This window comes from Mustelus asterias, chromosome 9 (genome assembly GCF_964213995.1).
Source record: "Mustelus asterias chromosome 9, sMusAst1.hap1.1, whole genome shotgun sequence".
Taxonomy (NCBI): domain Eukaryota; kingdom Metazoa; phylum Chordata; class Chondrichthyes; order Carcharhiniformes; family Triakidae; genus Mustelus; species Mustelus asterias.
Genome location: NC_135809.1, coordinates 39,374,781 through 39,395,412, shown reverse-complemented (window position 1 = coordinate 39,395,412; position 20,632 = coordinate 39,374,781). Strand labels below are relative to the sequence as shown.

At 43.4% G+C, this 20,632-nt stretch overlaps 1 protein-coding gene across 2 annotated transcripts in view; it reads right to left on the bottom strand.

Annotated features, from left to right (window-relative positions):
- ttc38 (tetratricopeptide repeat domain 38) overlaps positions 1–20,632 on the bottom strand; it is a 47,082-nt gene that overhangs the window by 12,056 nt on the left and 14,394 nt on the right. For both annotated transcript variants that reach the window (XM_078220051.1, XM_078220053.1), the window contains 7 exons: positions 18,495–18,576; positions 14,263–14,434; positions 12,068–12,241; positions 7,815–7,890; positions 4,910–5,029; positions 4,189–4,248; positions 2,041–2,079 (listed from right to left, as the gene is read on the bottom strand). In XM_078220051.1, coding sequence (XP_078076177.1) covers positions 2,041–2,079; positions 4,189–4,248; positions 4,910–5,029; positions 7,815–7,890; positions 12,068–12,241; positions 14,263–14,434; positions 18,495–18,576 — 723 coding nt within the window. The remainder of the gene's footprint in view (positions 1–2,040; positions 2,080–4,188; positions 4,249–4,909; positions 5,030–7,814; positions 7,891–12,067; positions 12,242–14,262; positions 14,435–18,494; positions 18,577–20,632) is intronic.

Genomic DNA, 20,632 nt, shown 5'->3' with positions numbered 1-20,632 from the left:
GTAATAAACTAAAATACTTGTATTTACATTGTACTATCCACATTAAAACATCTATTTAGTGTTTCACATGATTAATTATCTCCTGAAATACAATTGTATTACAGTCTCAGTTGATAACTGGACGAGAAGATTCCAGAATGGAACCCTGGCTCAAAAGACCTTGGGCACGATCTTACCGGCCATTCATGCCACGCTTCCACTACAACAAGGTTGAAGAATTTGGCACCTAGGCAAATCTCAGTTCACTGCAGCGGAATGGGAAAATCCCACTGGCGTAAATGCTGGTAACATTCCAGCCCTTTTACTTTTTGTTATAAAACATAGAGGGACAGAGTCACAGGACCACTAACTAATTATAACAACTAGAAAAAACATTTATTAAACGTGGAAAAATTGGATTCCAATACAATACTACTTTACTACTTCCTTAGTTTCACAATTACACACAGGCTTTAAGATTAACACAGATAGCAAAGCATATCTTAAACTACAACCGTCTCAGAAACACAATGTCCCTTTAAATACACAAGATGGTTGTGGTCAAATACACTCTCCACTCTGAAGCTCATGTGAATGTCTGTGGATTTCTCCTCAGAATCCCTTCAGATGATTGTAAACTCCGCTTCCATAAAAACACGCTTTAAAATCTTTGTTCACAATAATGCTTTCCTTTTGCAGTTTGCACTCAGATATCAGTCCAGGTTTTCAAAATAACACTTTTAACAAAGCTTCCGCTCCACTTTCAATAGCAAAACCAGTCCAGGATTTTACACCACCCCTTCCTTTGTCTTGACTGCTGTACCAACTATTCACAATTGCTTTAACTCTTGATTCCCTGACTCTAGTAAAATGGCATTAAACACTTTATTTGCCTCTGAAGTCTACTGTCCCACTTTAAATCTGATTACTGCAATTGTCTCTTTAACTCAGAACTCTTTGTTTACATTTCCTTGATTTCTTCTGAACAATATCTTGGCGTCTGTTCTCTTAACTCCAGTCATCTTAAGACATTCTTTCTGTCCCAATTCACTGGTTATCCTTAGGAAGCCTGCATCTTTACATCTTCCTTGTCCTGTCCAGCTTCTCCTGGCAGAGTTGAGAGGCGTTGACTCTCCAGTGTCATGTACCCAGCTGCAATATATCCAGCTAAAACCAAAACTAAAAAGCTTTTCTACCTTAGAAGACCTCCAGTTGCTAAGCAACAGCTGCTACTACTACTTATTATTCATGCTGTAACCCTAACTAAGCACAATAGAATCACAGTTAAAATTTAAGCCAACCCCCACATCTGCAAACTCTTTTGTGCAGCATATAGGTTTACCAACTATAGGTTTACCCTTCCAGGCACAAAACATTAAATTAAACCCACTTAAAACTAAAGCTCTGACGAAGGGTCATCCAGACTCGAAACGTTATTCTCTCTCCACAGATGCTGTCAGAACTGCTGAGATTTTCCAGCATTTTCTCTTTTTGTGCCACTTAAAACTATACCTTATTTCTAATGTTTACCAATTCAAATATTTAAATCCACAACCTAAAATACACAAATCCAATGGGAAAGTTCTGGACAATGGACTGGAGGGTGGATCCGACTTGAGTGGCTTGGTTGGCACAAGGTTTAATAGAACAGTAAAAAAGGCAATTGTCACATGGGCTCTTCAAAGAACTCCACTTTTCTTACACAAATTAGTCCTGCTGCTAAACAGCCATATGCAGGTAAAAGTAGCAGAATGAGAAAATTAAATGGAAACTGCAAAGCACTTTTCCTTTCAACACTGCTGCAATTGTGTAATATGCAAGGCAGGAAGTGTCAGCACTTAGACAACTTTGATTCTTCCCAGTTTATGGAGCAGTAGGGTAGAATGTTAATAAAATACCGTCTGGATAACATGCATTTCAGGTACCGTATTAACACTAGATGCTGAATATGCAACTTCAAAATATTAATCCAGACCTAACCCTTGAAATCAAATGAATGAAAAACAAATCAAAATGCCTACGTTCTTTTTTTTTCAAACTTCACCTATAGTTTATACTCACTTTATCATCATACAGTGCGAGTGCCGCTTCATATTCACCCTGTGCAAAAAGAAGTCTATATTAAGAATGTTATCCAAGAATATCGATATAAGCAGAATATAGGGTTTCAGTATAATAATTGCAGATATTAAGCACTCCAAGGTACGGTAAAGTACTGCCCAGACCAGATGAAGTACAATTCAGCTACAGAATGAATATCTCTCTACTAAGCCTCAAACAAAGATCTAAAACTCAGCTTCAACATTCCTTATTTCTACAGTATAGCATTTTCATCTCTTATACCCCTCTATGTGAGCTGCATGTACTGGATGACCTCATGCTGCGCTTTTATATCCACTCACTGAGAAATGGATTCAGACTGGCCCAAATTAATTTTCTTTTGATGGATTTCACAATGCATTAACGTTTTTTCAATCCCCGCTTTGCCACTGGGAGCTTGACAGAGATCTCAAATTCACAGGCATCTTTCCATTGGGCGGCACGGTAGCACAGTGGTTAGCACTGCTGCTTCACAGCTCCAGGGTCCCGGGTTCGATTCCCGGCTCGGGTCACTGTCTGTGTGGAGTTTGCACATTCTCCTCGTGTTTGCGTGGGTTCCCTCCGGGTGCTCCGGTTTCCTCCCACAGTCCAAAGATGTGCGGGTTAGGTTGATTGGCCAGGTTAAAATTGCCCCTGAGATGCGTAGGTTAGAGGGATTAGTGGGTAAATATGTGGGGGTAGGGCCTGGGTGGGACTGTGGTCGGTGCAGACTCGATGGGCCGAATGGCCTCCTTCTGCACTGTAGGGTTTCTATGATTTCTATGATTTCATTGTAATCAAAAGACAGAAAGTCAACAGCTCTTTTCCCACAGGCTGTATATGAAGCCCTGCCAATGGGCAAAGAGCCTTGATAAATTTGTCTTCAAGTGCAACTGACTTTTTAAGTCATTGTAAATTTGAACCAACAAAACTGGGATCAAGCAGCTGGATCTCCATACCCATTTCTGGTCTTTAAGTTTCTATTAACCCAGAGCAGTTTTTATACCAATAAGGAATATATTGTTCATTTTGCTTTTATTTCAAATTTGCTCCTTTTTAGATGATTTTTAACCAAGTGTTTTGAGTTCAGGACCTGTAAACAGGCCATTTCCACAGAGGGCAGAGTCAGGTGGGCAGTGCTCCAATGATTATGCAGGCTTTTTTGTGATTACTTTGAACACTTCCTGTTGAAGCATTTTCTCCAATTTTCTTTTATAAGTCTGCGATTGTTGTCAGTACTGTGCATATTCAGTTGTTATGTGTTATTCCGTTATGCCATTGCGAGTGACAGACTAGACAGTGACCAGGACTAATGATGGCACTGCTCATATCATCGCAGCTGTGTTTTAGACCCGTAGACTGGAAGACACAATTTTTCCACCTGTAGGGATTCTATGAAAAAAGCTTTCTGGCAGACCAGGTGCAGCAGAGTGACATCATTGAATTTCTGCACACAGCGCATCTGACCTCAAGTTCCTTCCCTATGCAGGTGGGATTTCCATTAGGAATCTGACTAAAATATTTAAATACCCTCAGGACATTGACTGGGTTCAAGGACTGCCACTGAGTTAAGCAGAAGTCCAGCCTCCCCACTCTCTCTCTCTTCCCCGCCCCCCCCCCCCCCCCCCCGACAATCTTATCCTGACTTTCCATTCATTCTGCCATTCAGAAGAATTCACTGCATCACCCAGTCCCCTCTTGTAACATACCTTGTCAAGTTATTTTCAGATTATCAGATCAAATCTTCTCCTATCAGTAGCATTATGAAATATTCATGGTATACACCCCAGCATAAAAGAAGTGTAGGATCCTTCAATCCAGTGGAACAGCTTACAATGTACAGTGCGGCCCCGTTATAACGCGATGGTTGGGGTCCATAAAATGTTATTGCGAAAAAAGCGGGGTCGCGCTAAATCGGGGTTCCTCCCGATTTTGCCAATCATGAGCAGAAAAAAAGGGGTCCAATGATTCATCGCGTTGTATCCGAATTTGCGCTAAATCGGGGCGCGTTAAATCGGGGTTCCACTGTATTGATGTTGGAAAGTCAGGCTGTGGATATTAAGTGTAACATGACAAATAGTAGGTACAAACAAACATGGGAAGGTGCAAGTGTTCAAATCACTTACAAACCTTTTCAATATGGTAGAGTGTCCAATGCCAATAAATATGACAGCTGATCATGTCAGAGTCCTGTGAATAGATGAAAAGCAACTATTAAAACATTTCCATAAATGTATTATTTTTGGCTCTTTTCACCATTCCATGACTGATTGGAGTTGCCTATGACAGTCACCTATTCCCATTGCTCTAGCTCTTTTCAACTAGCAGTTGACTTTTCAGATTTTCTATCATACGACCATACAAAATCAGAGCAGAAGTAGGCCATTCGGCCCCTTGAGTTTGCTTTGCCATTCAATAAGATCACAGAACAATAACAAACAGATCAGCCAACAACAGCTATAGCAAGAATACTTTTTATCAGTTGGATCAAACTCAACTGGATGCTAACAGTTATTCAATTATTTAACATCTTTTAGAAAAAAGCAAATGGGGAACAAAATTCCTTTCCCTACACTTTCTCAGCAAGAAACCAGCAAGTATATAACAGAAACCCCAGTGATGACAGTTTTCCTTCCAATGTTCTTCTTCTTCACTGCCTTTGGGAACGCCGGCATCTCCACATCATTTGGGAAGACTGAACAGAGACAACCAACCTCCCTACAGCAGATCGGGAACGAATGAAATTCATTCCCACGCTGCTCTACACTGCTGTACTAGCTGCTGTCTTAACTGCACTTATCGCTTTTAATGGGGCTCAATCAGGGGCTTCACTTGGCTTTCTTAGGTTTACCTTCCAGTTGTTTTCCATCTGCTTCAAAACCTTTAATCCATTGTCCACATTTGCATTCATTTCATACACATGTGCCAGGGTATGCATAGACCAGGCATCCTTTGGGTTCAGAGCCAAAGCCTGATTGGAAGGAGATAGAGGAGGGTTAAAAAAAAGACAAAAGTTTATACTGTGGATGTTTAAAGACATGGGGCGGGATTCTCCAGCCGTTCATGTCAGCAGGATTCTCCCGTCCTTTTGCAGTGAATAGAGATTTAGTTGAGCGCCAAATTCTTCATCCTCTCTGCAATCTCCTCTGAGGGCGTGAACAGCTGGAAGAATTCAGCCACTGGGTCATAATTTCCGATTGAACAGCAATAGAGTTAGATTTCCACTCTGCTGGAAAGTTCTTACTTTGAAATAAGGCGACCCCATCTCGCAAAACCCTCTGACTCAGGCTGAGCAAGATCAGGGCAGTGCAGCATCCCTCGAACCTAGCGTTGGGGGCTGTAGAGTTGCAAGTAAGTAAGCCGCGCCTCCCTTCTTAAACCAGTAAGTTTAAAGATCCAGTCAGGTTCCAGGGTCCTTGAAAAGGCAGGTAACAATACAAGGCACATGGGTTTGGAGGGGGGGGGGGGGGGGGGCATGGGGGGGGGGGGGGGGGTGGCAGATGTTGGGTTAGTTCGAGGCTTGGGGGAGGTAAGGATGGGGCCCAGCGGTGTGTTCGGATGTGTGTGGGGGGGGGGGGGGGTGGGAAGAGGAGTCTGACCTGGCAGGAAGTGTCCCTGGGGGGGCGGGGGGTGGGGGGTTGGTGTGGGACTGACATTAGGTGGTAACTATTGATGTAACATAGTGGGAACCATCTGAAGTTAGCAATTTAAATCGCATTTTTGGATGACCTCTAGTGCAGGCCAATTGCCCAGGGGAAGTCAGCACTCCCAGGAAATTGCCGTGCGATCCTTATCTGGGAACTTTTGGGGGGTGGCTCCAAGCGCATTTTTCGGGTACCCCTTAAATATGGTGCCCAGGAGCTTGGAAATTACAGTCCTTCCAAGTGTGTATGTGGCAGTTTTATTGGGTCTCCAGTGTCCTCTGACATTTGTGGGAGTGTTCAATGCATGGGATTGGCAAACATCCCAATTGCAAAGAATAAGGAATGGCATATGCACTTTGTCATAGCTCCCTGGGTGCATCTCCATGACTCTCCTTGGTTGTAAGCAACAGTTTAAAAAAAAAATGTTTTTCCATTTGTGCATATCTATAAATGCAATACAATCACTTCCTTTGATTTATACATTTATTTCTATTGTGCTTCATTTATCAGGAAATTCCCGACAGAGGTTTCCCACTCCAGGATAGTGTAGAAAAGCTAGCTACATTATCACTTCCTCAAGAGAAGAGAAAGAGGGTTCCCCTTCCCCACTTTGTGAACTTCAGTTCTCAAACTTGCATTCCTCTTTTTGATTCGTGCACACCATCCAAATCAGTTCACTCCTACTGTCAATCTGTCCAAAAACCTATGTGACTCATGTGGACCCCTTAATGGCAAAATATCTTTCTGATGGTGCAGTGGTCGAAATTGCAGCATTTTACAGTTGTATTTTGAATCAGGCAATACGTTGATCAGTAGGTTTACTGAACAGGCTATTAGAATTTTGCACCAGAGCATGTGCTATAATGTGGTACAGCTGGCTGATTTTGCCACAAACGATGGTTACTGATGTAATGAATATATGGGGTGGGGGGGGGGCATTCTCCCAGCCTGCTGTGCTGCTCTAGCAGTGCAATGGGCGAGGAGACATCAGCAGAGGACATTTAGTGGGCTCCTGACTGGGTGCCACGGCCTCTACATGTCTCCGGCTCCAGGTTTTTTGGAGTCACCAGCTCTGCACTGGAAATCGGCGCGGAGCTGATTTAAATTAAAGGGGCGACACAGTGGTTAGCACTACTGCCTCAGAGCGCCAGGGACCCGGGTTCAATTCCGGCCTTGGGTGCTGTGTGTGTGGAGTATGCACATTTTCCCCGTCTGCGTGGGTTTCCTCCGGGTGTTCCGGTTTCCTCCCACAGTCCTAAGATGTGCGGGTTAGGTGGATTGGCCATGCTAAATTGCCCCTTAGTGTCAGGGGGACTAGCTAGGGTAAATGCATAGGGTTATGGGGTTGGTGCAGACTTGATGAGCTGAATGGCCTCCTTCTGCACTGTTGGATTCTATGATTGTAAAGTCTACGGGCCCGCTAGCATCACCCCCCCCTCCCCCAATCCTGGCCAGGAGTGGTTCACCCCAACGGGGTTTACTGCTGCTCCACACAAACGGGGAACAGGTGGCCCGACCCCGCTGGAGGGAATAGAGGCCATTGAGGCCCCTTCAGGAGATCGGGGGTAAGGGCAGTGCCAGTCTTGCAGTGCCAGTCTGGCCCCCTGGCACTGCCCAAGGGGCATCTTGGCACTGCTGACAGGCATCACGCAGTGCCAAGCAGGTGAGGCCAGAGGGGGGGGGTAGTGCCTGTTGGGGGGTCCCAGTGCCACTCTGCACAGGGATCAGTGGCAGAAGGAGGGAAGGGGGTGATCGGGGCTGGCCCGGAGAGATCTGGGAGGCTGGCAGTGCGGGCCACTGCACATGCGCCGATCTCTGCTCTGACAAATCACCACATGCGCAGTAGCCCGCTCAGTGCTATACTGCCAGCCTCTCCAGTGGGAAAAGGCCCCGCCCCCAGATTTTCAGTGTGAATCTCGCTAGGGCACTCTGCAGTGCTCAGAGTGTGGGAGATTCATTCTGAAAATCCCGCTAAAAAAAAATTGGCGGGAGTTACTCCAATTTTCACGCAAATTCGGCACTTAGAATTGTTTTGGGAGAATCGCCCCCCATGATTCTTCAAAAAGCACCAATCCCTCTTACCTCTAAAGATATATTTAAGTTATTACTTACTTCTTTGGCTACTTTCTCTGCCAGGTCATAAAAGTTAGTCTCCACCAGCCCAAATGAGTACATCCCTTTCAAGTAACTGAAGTAGGGGAGAACACAATACAAATCAAAGTCTTTTAATTCTGGTGTACGGTCTTTTTAATAAACTATTAATAGGCTGTAACATGATGACCAATCAGCTGGCTCCTAATAATGCATGTGCTGAATGGCTGTGCTGATGGAAATATAAATTAGATGAGAGATAAATCAGATTGCCAGTCACTAACACCCGTTTTACACTATTGCACAAAGCTTGAGATTTACCCACCTCCCCATTTGTTTGGAACTACATACACAACAAAAAATTTATATAACACTTTAACAGCAAAACATTCCAAATCACTTCACAGGACTAAGACAAGCTTTGACACTGAGACACATGAGGAAACATTTGGTCAAAGAGGTAAAGGAGTGATTTAAAGTGAGCATGTCTTGTTGAGGTGGAGAGGTTTGGAAAGAGCTTTCTGAGCTTCGAGTTTTGATACCTGAAGGCACACCTGTGAATCATGCCCAACTTGCCACTTTGCAGCTTCTGGCATGCCTCTGCCATCACTAATTGGACAGTGAGTGCACATCCTAGCCACAAATTAGCCTGCTTGTGCCCAAGGTCTGGACCTGGAAATGTTTCTGACATCGAGGTCATGATTTCAGAACAGAAATTGAGCCCATTTTCTTTATTTTCTGTCATAAACTCTGTTCCAGCCATCAACTTAATCCATCTCCCTGGCAACCCCCTGAAACAGGCTGTTTGCAAACTTGGTGACACATTTGACCACTTATCCGTGTAAGACTTTGATAATTCTACTGATTTTTAGAAACTGTATTATCTAAAAAAATTTATTCTGTGACTACAGTTTAAATTAAATGGTTCAGTTTCAATTTCTGTTAGTCAGAAAGGGGAAAGTTGTTTGTGAAGAAACAAAGTTGTTTTATGGCTGAGTCTTGAGCTGAAGTAGCCACATGTGTCTTGGCACAATGTAATTAGGTTTTTAAAAAATCAGTTTGAAGGAATGGCTAAAATAATCTGAATTTAGACTTAGAGTGGCACAGTGGTTAGCACTGCTGCCTCACAGCACCAGGGACCCAGGTTCGATTCTGTTCTTGGATGACCTGTGTGGAGTTTGCACGTTCTCCCCCTGTCAGGGTGGGTTTCCTCCAAATGCTCCGGTTTCCTCCCATGGTCCAAAGCTGTGCAGGTTAGGTGGATTTGCTACGCTAAATGCACAGGGTTACGGGGATAGGGCGGGGGGAAGGGTTGGGCTTGGATAAGATGCTTTTTCGGAGAGTTGGTGCGGACCCGATGGGTCGAGTGCCCTCTTTCTGCACTGTGGGGATTCTGTGGTTCATAAGATGACACTTTGTTTAAACAAACCATGTATTTCTTTAATCGATCTCTCCCAGAGAGGAACCTTTATTTTCTGATATCTGTTGAGCTTGGGTTAAAATATGTTGACAAGAGAATGTGACTTTATTTATGGCTTCTTTGTATCTGGAAGGAAATGTGCATTTATTTGTAATGTAATGTAAACTCTGAGGGAGCCTTAGAAAAGGGGATGAACATCTGTTTTTACTTTTACTTTAGATGATTCCAGTTAGAGGTAGGGTGACACAAGATGATTTGCCTCCTGTAACCAATAGGAGGGGTGATTTTGGACCATCTCCAAAACAAGGAAGGAGGAATGAGAAACTGAGAGATAAAAGTTGGAAAAATAGTGTCTTTGTTCGGCACAGTGATACCATGACTTCTGTTGTATGATTCATCAGGACACAGTTCAACATTATTTCAAAGGCAAAGAGAAAGACATCATTTGTGCTGACAACACCAAGAGCACCTAGGGATCTTGAGAGATGAGAAACTTCTATGTTGTTTTCACTGCTTCTTGTTAAGTAGATGTAAAATCTTGAGTCATTAATACTACTTATTTGTACCTTGTACATCAAGCACATCTGAGGACCCTAGTGTTAGAAATTAAGAATTTGGACCTTAGAGGTTTTTTTAATTAGAAGGGTTCTATACCTCAAAACCTTAATCCTTACATCTGTGCCATCACCAAAACTTCCCATTTCCACCACATAACCTTCCCCAATTCAATCTCTTCCTCAACTTACCTGCTGCTGAAACATTCAACCCTGTCATTTTTACCTGTACACACTAAGAGTTTTAACAATACCAGGTTAAAGTCCAACAGGTTTATTTGGTAGCAAATACCATTAGCTTTCGGAGCGCTGCTCCTTCGTCAGATGGAGTGGAAATGTGCTCTCAAACAGGGCACAGAGACACGAAAATCAAGTTACAGAATACTGATTAGAATGCGAATCCCTACAACCAGCCAGATCTTAAAGATACAGACAATGTGGGTGGAGGGAGCATTAAGCACAGGTTAAAGAGATGTGTATTGTCTCCAGACAGGACAGCCTACACATCTCTTTAACCTGTGCTTAATGCTCCCTCCACCCACATTGTATCTTTAAGAACTGGCTGACTGTAGGGATCCGCATTCTAATCAGTATTCTGTAACTTGATTTTTGTGTCTCTGTGCCCTGTTTGAGAGCACATTTCCACTCCATCTGACGAAGGAGCAGCGCTCCGAAAGCTAATGGTATTTGCTACCAACTAAACCTATTGGACTTTAACCTGGTGTTGTTAAAACTCTTACTGTGTTCACCCCAGTCCAACGCGGGCATCTCCACATCATTTTTACCTGTAGACATGACTAATCTAATATACCCCTAGCTTGCCTCTGACATTCTAACCTCAGTATTCTTGAGATCATCCAAAACTGCTGCTCATGTCTGTGGTTAAATGAACAAGGCCTGAGAAATTAGGCCCAACATAAAACTGGAATTAATATAGCTAAAAACTGCTTCTATGAGGTTACCACAGGTCAAAAGCTAACAGGGATACATACCAGAACTGTCGCACATACCAAACAAGGGTACTTCACTTTAACAATAGGGAAGTTATCATGACCCGAAACCAGAACTGTCCCATATTGAATAGAGGGGCTCAAACTTTACAATAGAGAGTCATTATGGCCCGAAACCCATCAGGATGTGCTCAGCCAGAAGACATAATGATTGTGTATTCCCTAGTTTCAGCCAGACTCCATGATGTTAAAGCGACATGTACAACTACCATGACCTGGCCTAACCTCATTGGGTGTTGTAACCAAACCCCCCCACACACACACCCCGGGCCACCCACCTCCATCACCCCATTGGTCGAAAACCAGGGAACATTCGAAGAAGGGAAGAAAAAAATAAAAACAGCCAAACTCGGGACAAACTCCAGCGAAGGCTCCACTAAACCTACTGTGACCTGGGATGATGCAAGACAGCGTGCCAGGTCCACCTTCCTGCTAAGATCACCCTGAATTCATCTGTCACCGTGACCTCAGTGAATTGAATCCAACAGCCCAATCAATTTCGATACTGGGTAATATCTATTCTCAGGCAATTAGCTTACTTTGGGGAACATGAACAAAGCCTTTACCATTTTAGTAACTGATGGTGACACAAAGTTTCCATCCAGTGACACTGTGCCAATTCTGGAATATGTACACAGAGGATATCCTCCATTGTGTTGTGTAGCATCACCAAGTGACTCAGATTAAGAACAGAACTAATCGTTCAAAACTGGATATCTATGAGGCATTGTGATTTCAGCTAATAGAACATTTCCTGCTTACTGTATTTAAAAAAAAACAATTAAAGGGGTGTGGTTAACTCAGTTAGGTGACCAGCATGTAGTTCAGAATAATATCAACGGCATGAGTTTGATTCCCCTTCTGTCTCAGGTCAACTTGGGACTTGTCTTCTTGCCCTGCCCCTGAGAGTGGAAGACCACAAGAAATCACCACTGACAATAACTGCTAGAAAACAGCTCAGGCAATGAACTAAGGATTCGTCTTTGGATAGAGCACAGATTAATGAATGAAACCAATTAAATAGGAGATCAAAATAACCATCTACTTCATCAGTAAAACCACAGCAAAGCAATTCAGCCATGGAACAACAAAGCTAATCAAAGATACATCTACCTCAGTGGAAGGCTGAAGTACAAGTTACTGAATATCAAATCCATCATCACTCATTATGGAGACATATTTATATCCTTTCTCCCAGCTTAGTCAAGCCAGATAGCTGATTAATTATTAAAAATTTATGGTACAATATTTTCTGATGGTATTTTCTTAAGACTAAGATGGAGTACTTACCCATAGAGGGGAATTTGTGGTGTCCAGTGAGGAATGACCTGTGCAACGGTGTTTCTTATTTGTTGCTGGTAACCCAGATAAAAGTAGGTATCGTAACACATCTTCAATGCCAACATATCGGTTGGCTGATGCAATATGATCTCTTCCCAGATGTTGCATGCTTTTGGAAGAGATCTAAAGGATATAAAAGCATGTTAGTATGAACATAAATGTAACTTTCTTCTCTTGATCAGTTCAAGATGGTAAATTCATTTTGGATCAGGCAACAAACTTTCACCTGAAACTTGACAGACATGCTAATCCTCACATAAATCATTAGGACCCACCTAAAGTGTAACAGACAAAAGGCCCCACAGGAATCTTTCCACTTGCTGCCAGTCCCTCTGTGCCCCTCCTTGTCTCCTTTCATTACAAACCTCTGAATCCGATCCACAAGGAAAATGCTGGATTCCCACCATCGACCAGCAAGCTGCTGGTCAGAATTATTGAAATGGCATCATGACCGTGAAAATGACTCTATGAGAATTGGTCAAGGTCCCTCGTTAAGGGACAGGCAGACAAAGCAAATGACCACCCCAATGTCCCTTTGATTTACACAGAAAGGCATTTAATTCACATTAATTTTCCTAACATAGAGACAGAAACTCACAGGTGCCTCCCAATTGCTGACCTCTGTAGCTGAACAGTAATTAAACACTAATTGAAACTCAAGACTATCTTTTTTAGGCAATAGTCTTTCTGGCCTTAAAGGGACCTATCGCTTAAACACAGCTTTATCCCATCAGCATTTACTATTAAATGTTATCAAATGATAATGATATGATATAACGCAGTGTATCACTTCACTTTCCAAGCATGACATTGCAGGAACATCAGCTGATTCCATTTTAAATTGAATCTTATTTATATATTATTCCTCTCTGTGATTGGACTTTAACAAGATGCAAAAATTTTACTAAATTACCCAAAATAAGACTTAAAACATTGCAAGCTAAACCTTTATATTGATTTTATGGTGATAGGAATGTTTATGGGAAATCATCTGTTGTTGATCATTGCCCATCATAAGCCTGGGTAGTATAAATGATGATGTGGAGATGCCGGCGTTGGACTGGGGTAAACACAGTAAGAAGTTTAACAACACCAGGTTTATTTGGTAGCAAAAGCCACACAAGCTTTCGGAGCTCCAAGCCCCTTCTTCAGGTGAGTGGGAATTCTGTTCACAAACAGGGCATATAAAGACACAAACTCAATTTACATGAATAATGGTTGGAATACGAATACTTACAACGAATCAAGTCTTTAAGAAACAAAACAACGTGAGTGGAGAGAGCATCAGGACAGGTTAAAAAGATGTGTATTGTCTCCAGACAAGACAGCCAGTGAAACTCTGCAGGTCCAGGCAATGTTGTCTACCTGATACGCTGCAGGAAAGGATGACCCGAGGCATGGTACATTGGGGAAACTATGCAGATGCTGCGACAACGGATGAATGAACACCGCTCGACAATCACCAGGCAAGACTGTTCTCTTCCTGTTGGGGAGCACTTCAGCAGTCACGGGCATTCGGCCTCTGATATTCGGGTAAGCGTTCTCCAAGGCGGCCTTCGCGACACACGACGGCGCAGAGTCGCTGAGCAGAAACTGATAGCCAAGTTCCGCACACACGAGGACGGCCTCAACCGGGATATTGGGTTCATGTCACACTATTTGTAACCCCCACAGTTGCCTGGACCTGCAGAGTTTCACTGGCTGTCTTGTCTGGAGACAATACACATCTTTTTAGCCTGTCTTGATGCTCTCTCCGCTTACGTTTTGTTTCTTAAAGACTTGATTAGTTGTAAGTATTCGCATTCCAACCATTATTCATGTAAATTGAGTTTGTGTCTTTATATGCCCTGTTTGTGAACAGAATTCCCACTCACCTGAAGAAGGGGCTTGGAGCTCCGAAAGCTTGTGTGGCTTTTGCTATCAAATAAACCTGTTGGACTTTAACCTGGTGTTGTTAAACTTCTTACTGAGTATAAATGATAGCACTGTACTACCTACATCAAAATCACTTTTCAGACAAAGTCAATTAGACCTTTAATGATCAGACTAATGTGATTTGAGTGCTAATAACTGTTAGTCACTGGCACTAAAGAAAATCTTCACTGTAGCACAACTGAAATCATGCCTTATATAACTCTCTTTACCCTTTTGCAAACAAATCCAATGCTTCCACATGGAGGCGTTCCCGCTCAGTGATCTCTTGTGTCTTTGAAAGTCCAACCATCCTCTTCATTGCAGCATCCAGATCTTTATCCAGCCAAACAGATTTTCCTGTGCCAAGCAGCTCCGCTCCGTTTATGATCACCTGTCCCATCACTAAAAGGGAAAGAGAAAGCAGGGGTTTGATTTTCCACTCGGATCTTCATCTTTGGGGGCCCCAAACTGGAGACATACAGAACTTTATACTTAGCAGCCCATTCCTGACAAGCATTTTCCTTGGGGCAGGAAATATGATGGTTTGTGGCCCAGTGCTCGTGTAATGTGATGTTGGGGTCACCATTTAAATGCCTTTAGCAAATCCAATTTTCCCTGCCATTGGTATTTTGGCGGATGGATTCTGGGAAACTGGGAATCTGGACACTGTGGTTTGAGTTTTACAGTAATTTAAAGTCCAGAGATCTTTGCAGACTTTGAAAGAAGCAGCACTGTTGCTGAACATCTTTTTTGAAACTTTAGCAAGCCTTTGAAACAAAGAAACAGATGGCTGTACTGCTGGTCAAGCAACTTCAAATAATCCATTCTGACAAAGAGTCGTCCAGATTTGAAACATTTGCTGTATTTTCTCTCCACAGATGCTGTCAGACCTGCTGAAATTTTCAAGCATTTTTTGTTTTTGTTTCAAACAATCCATTGTATTGAGCTCTGTAGGGTTTGTTTATTCAGCTGCATATTCATGTATTCATGGATGAAATAATTGTTTACACAGCTGTGTGCTTTGTTTTATTGTAAGAAGTCTCACAACACCAGGTTAAAGTCCAAGAGGTTTATTTGGTAGCAAATACCATAAGCTTTCGGAGCACAGCTCCTTCGTCAGATGGAGTGGATATCTTTGTTTTATTGACAGTTTTATGAGCAGCTGATAGGGTTAAAAGATTTGAATGGCTGTTTGTGTATTTTGACAGATTAATGAAGAAGTGTTTTTTTTTCCCAACGTGAGTTTCATAGCTGTATGTTTGATTGACATTTTATGAGCTTTTAAGTAGGATGTTTCTTTCAACTGGAATTTGAATAGCTGATTTCTTGAGTATTTCAAAGATTCCCCAGTGTAATGATATGACTGTTGAGTTCTATAGAAACTAGTTAGTGGGTATGGAGGGAAACTGGGACCATGGCGAGGGCATAAATTGTCTGCGCCTGGGTAGTACCAGCAGCAGCCACTGGCACTCAGTGGTGTTTCGAATACAAAAGACCTGCCGGCCTCTGAATGATGTGAGTTATACCACGGGGTCCTTCGGGCCTGGCACTAGCCTGCTAATTCAGTGGGCCTTCTAGAAAAGAGATAATGTGAGAGTCTCACCGGCTCTCCAGTGTATAGCTGAGGCCCCTGTCACCACCACAAGCTTCTGCCCCAGTCTCCAGAAAGAAAGTGGTATACTCAGTGAACATTTCACAGCTGGTAAAATTTGGGTATACATTTGTCTCCAAAGTGGTATATTCACTATGCTAGGGTCATGTCTCCAACAAGGTAAACACAGTAAGAGTTTTAACAACACCAGGTTAAAGTCCAACATGTTTATTTGCTAGCAAATGCCATTAACCTTCGGAGCGCTGCTCCTTCATCAGATGGGTTCCACTCCATCTGACGAAGGAGCAGCGCTCCGAAAGTGAATGGTATTTGCTACCAAATAAACCTGTTGGACTTTAACCTGGTGTTGTTGAAACTCTTACTGTGTTTACCCGAGTCCAACGCCGGCATTTCCACATCATGTCCAACAAGATAGCCAGTCTTAGGTACAGTTTCTGCATAAGCACCACCAAAGCAGCGTGTCCTTTGCCAGCCATCTCCAGCTTTATACCTAGCCAGGAATTACAGTACTCCTTGAAAATATAAGAGTGTAAGAAATAGGAACAGGAGTAAACCTTTCAGCTCTTCGAGTATGTTCCGTCATTCAATACAGATATGGCTGAGCTTCACCTGAATTCCACCTTCCTGCACTATTATCACATCTGTCATTTCCCCTCATATCAAAAAATCTAGTAAACAATATATCCAATGGCTGAGCATTAAGAAACCTCTAAGGTAGTGAATCCCAAAGATCCACAATCCTTTGAATGAAGAAATTTCTCCTCATCTCACTGCTAAATAGCCAACCCTTTAATCTGAGACTTTGATCCCCCCCCCGCCCCATTCTACACTTTCCTGCTGGGGAACATCCTTCAACATCCACTCTAACAAATCCGTTAAAATGTTAGAGGTTCCAATGAGATCCTTCTAAATTACAGGAAATATAGTCCTAGTCTATTCAATCTCTCCTCCAAGACAATTCTCTCATTCCAGGAATTGGCTTAGTAAACCTAAGAATAGCTACAGCCTTTAAGAATTTCAGAGGTACATTCTGGGGGCGATTCTCCCATCCCGCTGCGCTGTTTTTGTTGCGCAGTGGGCCGGGAGACTCTAGCAGAGGCCGTTTCGCAGGCTTCCCGTTGGGTGCCACAACCTTCGTGCGTCTCAAGCAGCTGTATTTCTGGCGCCGTCAGCTCCGTGCCGGAAATCGGCGCGAAGCCTCATACTTTATACAGACCCAAATTTCAATACAATTTAAATCCCATTAGCGGGCCTGGGACTGATGTCTCTGGGCTATTATCCAGGCACAGACAATTTATGCCCTCTCCATGGTCCCAGTTTCCCTCCATCCCCACTCACCAGTGTACAGATCTCAACATTCATATCATAACACTGGGAAATCTTTGAAATGCTCAGGAAATCAGATTCAAGTTCCAGTTGAAAGAAACATCCTACTTAAAAGCTCAAAATGTCAATCAAACATACAGCTATGAAACTCCCATTGGGAAAACAACACTTCCTCATCTCAAGTACTCATTAATCTGTCAAAATACACAAACATCCATTCAAATCTTTTAATCCTATCAGCTGCTCAAAGAACTGCCAATAAAACAAAGGATTTCACTCCAGCGGGGTTTAGTATAACTCCCACATATCATAGATGTCATAGAATCCCTTCAGCGCAGAAGGAGGCCATTCGGCCCATTGAGTCTGCACCGACAACAATCCCGCCCAAGTCTTATCCCCGTAACCCCACACATCCACCTCGCTAATCCCTCTAAGCTATGCATCCTGGGACACTACGGGCAATTTAGCATGGTCAATGCACCTAACCCACACATCTTTGAACTGTGAGAGGAACTGGAGCACCCGGGGGAAACCCACGCAGACACGGGGAGAACATGCAGACTCCACACAGACAGTGACCCAAGCCGGGAATCGAACCTGGGTCCCTGGCACTGTGAGGCAGCAGTGTTAACCACTGTGCCACCGTGCCACCCCACTGTGCCACTGTGCCACCACACTTGCGGGGAGCTGGCGGCCCAACCCCGCTGGAGTGAATGGGGGGGCAATCGAGGCCTCCATAGGGTCAGTCACTGGGTGGGTGCCCTCGGGCATTGCCACCTTGCCAGCCTGGTCCCCTGGCACTGCCCAAGAGGCAAAGTGCCAATACCTAAGGGCATCTTGACTTTGCCAACCAGGCATAGGGCAGTACGGAGTGGGAATGGAGGGATACAAAAGAATGGTCTAGTTTGGACCAGGGAGCGGCGCGGGCTTGGAGGGCCGAAGGGCCTGTTCCTGTGCTGTATTGTTCTTTGTTCTTAGTACCAAAGGGATGGGGCCTAATGGGGGCCTGGGGTCCTGTTGCCATTCTTCACTTTTGGTGGGGTAGAAAATCGAGGCTGGCCCGGGTATGTTCAGGGGGCCAGCGATTGAGCTGGCCAGCAATCGGGAGGCCGGCAGTCAGGGGCCACTGCGCATGTGCCAACCTCGGCGCTGACAGATTGGTGCATGTGCAGTGGCCCACTCAGCATGATGCTGCCGGCCCCTCCAGCGGGAATAGGCCCCGCCCACTGGTTTCAGGAATCACGCTAGTGCACTCTGCAGTGCACAGACTGTGGGAGATTCGTTTTGAAACTCCTGCTGAAAAAAAACAGCATATTTTCTTTGTTTTTATGCAAATTCTCCAATCTTTAGACTTTTGAGCTAATTACAACTTCCAGATTTATTCATTTCAGTCTTTATGATGTTCAAATACTGTATAATTTTATCTATTGAAATGTCTTGTAATTTCTTAATTAAAGCTTTCTACTTCAATCTCTCTCATAAAGTTTGATGTCAGTGGGAAAAGTAAATAAGTTTTTTACTTACCAAAGTCAGGATCTGCAGTTTGCAACTGAGTGGTACAACTCTCAAATCCTCCAAGACTTGGGTCATTCGTCCAGGACACCCACTGTGGGATAAGTAGTAAAACACTTGTTCACACATACCAACAGGGACAGCAGTATTTCAGTGACATAGCAATTTTATTCAGGATTAAAATAAACTAGCAATAGTGAAATTATTGGGATTCCTTTAGGATCAATGCTTTGTTGGAGTTTTTATTAGTTGGGACTTTATGGCTGTATGTGAACAGGCTTTTCTTCAAGAGGTCATACACTCGTTGATGCGTAGTGATTTTACTTAACGAATATCTCTACTCCAAAATAGGGGACAATGGAACTGGATTTCCCGAGACTGTTTCTTTGGAACTGGCGACAAGTGTCAAGACGTATCAGACTGAAATCTATTAGTGAACACAGCCTCCAGGCCACAAAGGAAGTTCCCTGTTGGTCCAGTAAACCTGGTATCATTCTATTCACACACTATCTAGTAAAAAATACATTTCTTAAATTGGCAAGGAATAAAATCTAAGACTGTTTGCTGTTTTTAATTCTGTTTCTCTGATTGTTTTGCTTTAATCAACCCATTCCTGAGCCTGAGGAGATACAAGTACCATTTTATACATTGGCTTAGATTTCAGACCAGATTCATAGAGTAAAGCTCAACACTGCTTGTAACTTCCCAAATTCAAAATCTTTGTTTTCATGCTGCAAATCCTGCTCTGATCTCCTATATTACATCTGAAACCACTGCCCGTCCAAGGCATTTTGTTTTCTGATTCTTGGTTCCTGTAAATCCTTAGCACAACCCTTGGCCATCTTGGCCCTCCGTAGCATAAATCACTTGTGTTAGAAAACAAACCATCACTGAACATTCTGAGCAAAGGATAGCTTCCACAAGGATTGCTCCTGATTAGAAATTCAAACTGTTGTTTTTACTGAACTGGATATGAGGATGAATTTCCACCGGAGTTCTCACTATATCTGCAGCAACTTCAGTAGAAGAGACATGGAATCCTGGAAAAATAATGTGAAGACTGGGATTCCAATTTTGGCAACTCTTCCATCCCTCAGCATGAGGAGTGCCTGCTGATCACTCAGAGCCTGGAGGAGATCTCAGAGAGATGATGTTGAACCGTAAGACCATGTGTGGTCTGAGCCTCTCAAATTGGCCTGCCTCTGGGGCAGCTGTAAGATGTGGTGAGGATTGAAAGCTGACACTACTGAAAATCAGCAGTTATAAAACAGAAAATGCTGGATAAACTCAGCAGGTCTGACAGATGGGCTTATTTTCTGTTTATTATTTCAGATTTCCAGCACCCACAGCTTTTTGTTTCTACTTGTGTGGAAATCTGAGTGATTGGTTGTCTCCCCACAGAGGCAGAAAGAATGTCTTTTTTTCTGAACACTTTTGGGCAGAAGTGGAATGGGACGGGTGTTCTTGGACGTTATTTCCTCATTGGCAAGGATGCTGAATGAGACTTTACCGGCACAATAGTTACAAGAACACAATAGTTACAGTCACCTGCTGCTGCCCCACTGTATCGATGTCAGCTGGAATGCTGCCTTATTCCCACACTAACTACAACCAACATGGATCACCACACATAGATTTCTCCTGCAGCTGCCACCAATCCAATAATAGTGTTCCTTTAAATGGGTACCCATGACTCACTTCTGGTTCACAGCTTAATCCTTCCCATGCCAGACACACAACTGTTCACGGAACTTCTCTTCGCAATGTTCTTTGAAAATCTTCTCTAATTGGCTATCTGATGCTTGATTGCCATTTTGAGATGGTGGGAGCAGGAGCAAGCGGACACTCACTTCCTGTTCTGCCTCCCTCACCCTGCTAAAAAGCATAAAATCCAGTCCCAATCCATTAAACCTACTCAACAGTAATGTCTTGGTTGTTGTAGTATAATGCGGAGAATCAGAGACTGGGGTGGGAGGGGTTGGGGGGGAGTTGGAGATGTAGTGTAAGGAGTTATCTCTAATTGTGTAATATGTCAATGAAACACAGGCCTGCATTTCGCCCATTGGAGGTGCATACTTACAAAACACACTTCCTGCCGCAGTTGGCCCCAGAACAAGATTTCCCGCTGGCTGGCCAATTAATGGAATGGA